At 39.5% G+C, this 7,565-nt stretch overlaps 1 protein-coding gene across 1 annotated transcript; it reads right to left on the reverse strand.

The window, feature by feature from the left end:
* Positions 1-402: 402 nt before the first annotated feature.
* FRG1 (FSHD region gene 1) lies at positions 403-7,009 on the reverse strand. Its single transcript, XM_065837734.2, has 9 exons — positions 6,862-7,009; positions 6,496-6,563; positions 4,633-4,755; positions 3,630-3,687; positions 3,331-3,445; positions 2,844-2,948; positions 2,007-2,098; positions 1,317-1,427; positions 403-522 (listed from the first exon to the last, which is right to left on the reverse strand). The coding sequence occupies exons 1-9, from the start codon at positions 6,921-6,923 to the stop codon at positions 486-488; spliced, it is 771 nt and encodes a 256-aa protein (XP_065693806.1). The 5' UTR covers positions 6,924-7,009; the 3' UTR covers positions 403-485.
* Between the last annotated feature and the right edge of the window lie 556 nt (positions 7,010-7,565).

The following is a 7,565-nucleotide window of genomic DNA, read 5'->3' on the forward strand; positions in this document are numbered from 1 at the left end:
AGTCCTCACCTGATGACTCCACAGATGTCCTACTCAGGATTTGGCAGAATGTGTTCTAAGAGGTGCATTTTCAGTTACTACTTCTTGTTCAATATAATTATGTATTTCTTGATGGTTCAATGTGTTAATGACATTTTACTTTTGAACTTCACTGTCTTTCTCTTCTGCTCTTAATGTCTTCTGCCCTGTCTAAGTTCAGATTCCTTTCATCAACCCTGGAACATTCAGAGGGTCAATTTCTTCTCCGTTAAATAATAATTTCCCTATTTCAACAGCATGTAGTTTTAGAGTAAACTTAATAGTATTCATTACTGAAAGACAACATTAGTTTGATGCTTAATTATAGCTCTCAGGCAATCCTTTAAAAATAAGGTAATAAAAACATCAGCAAAACACCTTCAATGAAAAATAAATTATAAAACATTTTACTCTTGTTTTCAATTTGACCCTGTCAAAGATGCAGAAGAAAATGGACCCACTGGTTGTCACTTGCAGTACCTATCAGCCTTCACTTTTGCTCTCCTGTATGGAAAGAATAACAAAACAAGATTTAGATTAAGACCAAATATGATTAAATCTGTGTGTTCTATCTGCCTCAAAGCATCAAGGAAGCATTGAAAGCAATTTTTCTTAAACTTTACTTCAAAGCACACATAAAAGCCTAACACCAGTTAACCTTGTCTTTCCCTTCAATTCATCATGAATTGTGTGTTGTCCATTCTGAGGAATGCAGTTCAGACTCAGCATGATTTGAAACTGATACTGATGGCCTAAGAATGTTATCACATCACTTGCAATTATAAGATAGTCTTCTGCATTTTCACCCACTGAATTAATGCAAATATTTATACTGTATACTAATACAAAATGTTTTAAAAGTTCAAGACAGCTTCTATAGTCTCAGCTCACTAGATAACATGAAGACTGTTCTTAAGAAATGCTATTTCTCTTTAAAATGCAGCATTCCCATCTCCAGAATACTGTGGTGCCACAAATACTGGAAGTGTTAAAAATTAGCTTAGTTTTTGTTATTAAAAAGATTTCTCTCTCAGCTCCTTCGTACTAAACAAATTTAACAACCTACTGAAGAGATTTTTCAAAAGATTTCTGAGTAAATCAAAACCTGCAGAGAAGTAAAAAATTTAGAACAACAACAAAAAGCCAACCCCAGAACTCAGGCAGAGCACTGGCCAGGGAGGAAATGCTCAACACCCCACAACCCTGAAATCTGGCTTTTTTTTGTACCCCAAGTTTACTGTAATTCCACCTCCCTGTAGTTTTTCAATTGGTACATTATTACTTGTATTCTGAAGTACCTGTCAAGCAGCATTTCATGAAAAGTGCCTTCTTTCCTGGCTTTTCTGAGGGCTTTTGTATCTTCTTTGCTTATTTTAAGCTTTTTGTCTTGAAAGCTTTGGAATTTCTTTCTGTAAGGGGGGGAAAATGTAAAAAGTGTAATTTCTTTCAAGTTTTGTGTTTGAATATAACAACAGTTGTGATACGAATCTTCTGTTATGCAGGAGGCAACTGGCCTAATAAAATCCAGCAAACCAACACAGTATCCAATATTGTAACTAAGTTCTGTAGGTGAAAACTATTCAGGTTTTTTTTTGGTAGTCTAGGTGAGAATGAGCCCTAAATGATTGGCATGACATGGTTACAAGTTCTAAAGAGCCCCTTCTTTAACTGCTAGGATGACAAATCAGGGAGTGTTTTGGGTGAAGATGGCAAGACTTTTGTCTTTGTTTCTCACTCCCTAAATGTGCTTTAAAGGGCAAGAAATTTAACTGATTTTCCACAAGTTGTCTGTTTTGCTTGTGACAGTAACTGGTACATAATCTCCCTGTCCTTATCCCAACCCCTGAGCTTTCTCATCTATTTTGTTCCCCTGTCCTGCTGAGGTGAAAGCGAGTGAAAGGCTGGGATTTTGGCCCTTCCACCAAAGGCAGCCCCAAAGAGAAAGGAAAAAAGGTACTTGAGCCTGGTAACAGCTCTAAACTACATACACATAATTGATTTCACACTGTTTAACATTTCCTTTGTCTTCTTGTGGAACATCATCTTTCTCCTTAGCTTCTCTTTCAGCACAAGTACGAATCTAGTAATTGAGAGAAAAACAAAACAAACCAGAAAATGCCTGTATTTTTAAAACCAGAAGGTACAGCTTGAAGACAATAATATACCCTTCACAACACAATGAGAGTCACGGTGACTTTAAGTTCACAGCTTTCAAATTGTTTAATTCGCAGCTGGAGAAAACTACAATAAAAGCAACAACTGCGCGAAGTATGGGAAATACTAAGTGCAATCCTTGATACTACTGTAAAACAATCTCCTTCATCTCAAAGCAGCACCATTACAGTTCTTCACTTTAGAAAGGGTAAAATGCCTTTTTCAGAGACTGTCTTAAAAATATTATTGCTTTGACTAGTAGACAAGTATCTCTATTTGGAAGGACAGATATACTTTCCATATCCAGATAAAGTCAAGATCTCTCACTTAAAAGATCTCTTCTGCATCACTGTGATAAACACTTCTCTGTCCCTGCCGCAGTTGTAATTAATCTCTCTTGTACCAAGTTGTTCAGAACTATCTGGAATATCATAGAAATGGTCCTTCCCCAACATCTTGCCCTTCCATAGTGGTAGAATAGCTTTGTATCGCTACTGGAAGCATGACAGTTTAGACAAATGAGTTCCAGAGCTGCATTTCTTGTGGCCAAATCACTTGACAGCTTATAGAAAAAAAATTTAACTGTATTAACAGTAAATTGTAGCACACAGACACCTGGTCTTTTGAATATCCATGCCAACTCTGTATTAATTATAGAAGTCATAGATTACCTTTATCATTTCTTCTTCCCCTGCAGTTTTGCTTTTGGCTTCTATGTCTCCCTCTTCATTACACCTAATAAAACGGCTATTTGCTGCCAGTAATGCCATTTTCTTCTGCAGAAACAATATCACATATTGTTAGAATAAAGAGTTTGTATGTAGTCCTTGATTCATAACATTTATCCTTTACAATACACCACAAAACTCCATAAATGTGTTTTATTCTTTTCTACATGAACACTTCAATAGCTAGCCAGATGACTTGCTGGCTCCTGTATTCTTAAGATGCTTATAGCTGCCAAAATGCAGTAACTTGAGGTATTTTAAGAACTTCCGATTGTAGTAAATGCATTGCAGCTGGGAAAACAGAAGACTAAAAGTAACAATACGGAACAGACTGCAAAAGGCTTTTACTACACAAAGAATATCAATATAGATGAAATCAAAATACAGTCAAATGTTAGAAACATAAAATGAATTATTTCAAGCAGCTTACATCTTGGAAGACAGGTTCCCATTGCTCTCTTGATCCTATTGCATCTGAACGTCCAATAACAAGTCCATCTGAATTTATACCAAGGTATTTGCCATAACCAGACTTCAGAGCAATCCTCAAAGAGAAAATGCAGGAAAACAATAAAGAATATTTTTCATTCAAGCAACTCACAATATCCAACACATCACAGATACATTCTTAGCAGGTAATGTATTTCAAGAGAATATTCAAACATGTATTCACAGGAGAAACAAACTTAACAAGTATCAAAACTTGTAACATTTTGTTACAGTAATTACCTTGTATCAGACAATTTTACTGCTGTAAACTGTTCAGGGGGACTAGGGCCTTCATCATCTGTGGAATGAATTTTCCATTAGTTAGGTATCAGGTACTAAATATATTTTAATCTGTTGATATTGCAGTTACAGAAAAAAAAAAAAAAACAAACCATTGCTAAGTACTACGGAAAGCTGCAATACTTAATTTCTTTAAAAATTCTTTTTTTGAATATTCACTTTTCAAAAAGCAATGTAGGTGCTCATTATTTTCTGTCTTGTTCAAAGCACTCTAAATCTATGAACGTGAATAAAGACAATCCTTGTGTCAAGAAATTTACAGCCAAGAATATTTTGTAATTCTCCGGGTGGCTTTGAAAACCTATCTCCTTGTAATGCTATTTTTTCCATAACAAAATGTTACCATAGCTGAATCATAATACTAACTCGGTATCCTAAAAGCTACTAGCCTCTCCACCCCTCAAAACCAAAGTGAGATAATATTGCCATTGTTGCTTTGATCTCTCCCTGGAGGTGAAACACACTGTCAGGCTTCTGGAATAGTCCTTGTCTGATGGATGGCCCTCAAATTCAAAGGACAAGCTGCCACATTAGCAGCCCACTTGTGCAGCAACAAAACAAGTATATTAAGATGAGGATGCTGCAATAAGGCTTGAAAATCATCTGCCTCGAGTTTCCCTCTTCAACTGACACCATAAAGACTCTATAGTATTTAATAAAAGCTATACTGCTTCTTATCCAGAAAGTGGTATGGCCTTTAACAGGTGATCATCCTCAATGCAGTTCAATTTATTGTACACATGAAACAGCAAGAAACTAAGTAAGTGAAACTGATTGGTAGTCATTAGGTTTAAATCATCTGCATGGTACAACTAGGATTACTGCATTATTTGTAATAAACTGCTTCTAGCTATAAAACTGCCTGCCTTTAAGTGATGCTACTTTTATTCTTTTATGCCTTTCATTACTAAACATGCTTCATTCCAAGTTTCCCAAAACAAACCTTTATGTGGTGCTCCAAGTGTAAACAAGCCATTGTCGAGGGCATGGATGTAAGCTCCTTTATCCATTTCTATAGCTATAGTTCCTGTAATTTCACCAAAATTACTGACAGCCCACCAGTTTCCTAAAATACAAAACCATGACAGTTAAGAGTAATTACAACATCTGATTGCAGTGGTCAAGAGATATTTCTGTATCTTCTCTGAGATTTGAAATTCTAAAGATACAATTGCTATTGGCATCTCAAGATCTTTGTGCATTATACTACAGAGCAAATTTAAAGATGTTGGTGCTGAAATGAAGTCCTGCTGTTGCACCTTCCCTGCCATCCCCAGTCACAGGCTCTTGTGCTTCATCCTTTTTTTATGTTAGTCCATAGAGGAAGTTGATCCATTCAGTTGATCCAGCAAAAATGCACCTCACAAGGAAGGTATTTTTTTTTCCCTCTGGACCAGCTCCCTGCAGCTTTGGGGTCATATCCAATTATTACATTTTCCAACACAAAGAGATTAGCTAATCTGTGTTTGAATGTTTGAGCTCCACATAATTCTACCCAAGTTAAAGGCAGCCCTACCCAGGCGCACAAATTAGAATTATTACCTTTATAATTTTCTAACAGTAGAATTTTCTTTTGGTGTACCGCGTCAGAGATATTTTCTACCGATTAAGATCATAACTATTTTTAATTAATTGGAATTTTATGTCTTTTTTTGACATGGTAAATTTGACACAACAATCTGCCTTCAGCAGAAATAATCTTCACCCTATCTTTATACAACACATGGAGCTAATTGTCTTGTCCTATACGGTCAGGGTTCATAGACTGGTGTATGAATTTTCCAAATTTCTCCCAGTTTTTGAAATCTGGCTAAATAAAAAATGTGGAACATCCGTAACATTCTTCTAGGATAAGACACAACAACCGATTTTCTCCTGTATCATAATTTGTTGTAACACAGGACCAAGGATGAGTTGCCCTTGCACTGCTTTAGCTTACACCTATACACACATAATAGAAAAAGGACATTCATCCTGTAATTTGTGTGCTGTGCTACAGTATACGTCTGTATCTCTCATAACTTTATGGTTAGTTTTTAGCTGGTTTTGTTTGAGAAGTGAGCTGTGATCAATCAAGGACATGACAAAGCCAAAGGGCAATAGTCTGTCAAGTTACCACTCATGAGTATGCATACTTTGATCTTTTTATTTTACGAAAAAAGAAAAAGTAAAGTTACATTTTGTTACTGGTAATATTTGTGCCTTCAGCTTCAAATAACAGCAGCAAATTTGTAATATGAACACATCACAGCAGTCAAGCAAGTATGTGAAACAAAAAACAAATAAACAAACTAACCAAAACTCTTTTCCTTTTGAAAGGACCAAAGGTTTGAGTGAACTAAAGAAGGCCGTCAGAAAGTAACTAGTGGCAGAGTAAGCACAGGAAGCATAGGTGATCAATCGCTAATTTTTAAAGTCATAGTAACAGATATAAGTAATATACATAGAAATGCACTCATTAAGTAACAGCGCTACAGTGCTAGAGAAAGTCTCTCCTCCTGAAGCAAACACCGCACAGGGCGGGGGGGGAGAAGGGGGAGAAGAAGAAAAAAAGATCCAAGCTAATAAGTGGTTTGAGATTATATAAGAACATACTTTAGCTAAAAACATAAGTTGAAAATCCATTCTGTTGGTGTCAGAATTTCCACCTGAAGTCTAGGAAGATCCCAACATACAAATAACATGTTGTGAGGAACAGTTATATATCTCTACAGAGACTATACTTAGTTTACACAGCTACACCAATCTCCTCAGCTTTTGCCCTCCCCTACAATTCCCGCACTACCACGTGACTCCTGGAGCTCACCAACAATGTCAAGTTGCTCGGCCGCATCCTCTTCCCTTTTCCTTTTCTTCTCCTTGTGCTTTTTCTTGCTGCAAAGGGAGACACAAAGGAAATAAGAAGGTGTCTTCGACCCGGCCGTTCCACGGCGAGCTCTGCCGCCCGGTCCCGCTCCCCAGCCCCACAGCAGTGGGTCGGTGACACCAGGAGGGAGTGAGGGGCTGAAAACCCGGAACCCCCGGCCATTCCCACACCCGGGACGGGACGGCCCGGTCTCATCCCACTGCAGCCTCCGGCGCGACGCCAAAGCAGCGCAGGGGGGCCCGGCCGGGGTCTGTCAGCGCGGCGGCTGCCGCAGTGGCAGAGCAGAAAAGCCACTCCACACCTCACCTCTTCTGTTTCGCCCCTTTGAGGACGAGCTTGGTGGATTTCACGCAGGAGTACTCCGCCATGTCGGGCTACGGCGAGCGCGGGAGGACACGCCCAACTGCGCACCGCGAACGGACGGAAGCCCCGGAGCGACAACCTTCGGCCGCCCTCGTTCCCTTACTTCCTGAGCGCGCGCCCCCTAGGGGGCAGACGGCAGCGCCGCAGCGTCCGCTCCGTGTTCCCTGCACACAGAATTTTAGGGGAACAATAAACCAAGAAAAATTTAAAATTACGTTTCAGAGCGTGCCCCCCAGCACCTTCCCCTTGGCTCGGCTCTACCGGTTGCTGTAGCGCTTTGCAGGACTGCAGGCCCCTAGCGGCACGGAATGAAGCGCTTACAGCTTCGCCTCTGGTGTGTGGTTGCAACAGGTGTTCCTGTGCAGCTACAGGCACATCGAATGGACTCACAGCAGAGCCCTGTGCCCTATGCCAAGGGCGGCAGGCCTTGCTGATGCAGGAGCAAAAGCTTCAAGTGAAGTCTGTGAGGACAAGCTGGAGAACTGAAGCTCTCAAGTCAATGAAACGTGCCAAACTAGGGCCAAAGTGAGGTTTATGACTTTTTTTCCCCATCCTTTTAGCCAGTTGTTATTCCACAGAGTAAAGTCTACCTCAGGCTTTCCCCCGCGGGCATAACCAGCTGTCTCTCACACAGTTAACTTACCACC

This window comes from Patagioenas fasciata, chromosome 4, assembly GCF_037038585.1.
Source record: "Patagioenas fasciata isolate bPatFas1 chromosome 4, bPatFas1.hap1, whole genome shotgun sequence".
In the NCBI taxonomy this organism is placed as follows: Eukaryota; Metazoa; Chordata; class Aves; order Columbiformes; family Columbidae; genus Patagioenas; species Patagioenas fasciata.

Bases quoted from the DNA above. Each gene is read 5' to 3' on its own strand.
- FRG1 (XM_065837734.2), bottom strand. From the start codon at position 6,923: ATGGCGGAGTACTCCTGCGTGAAATCCACCAAGCTCGTCCTCAAAGGG. The intron at 6,564-6,861 runs GTGAGGTGTGGA...CTCCCTTTGCAG, and splicing joins AAAGGGGCGAAACAGAAGAG to CAAGAAAAAGCACAAGGAGA. The intron at 3,688-4,632 runs GTTTGTTTTGGG...TTCATTCCACAG, and splicing joins ACTTGGAGCACCACATAAAG to ATGATGAAGGCCCTAGTCCC.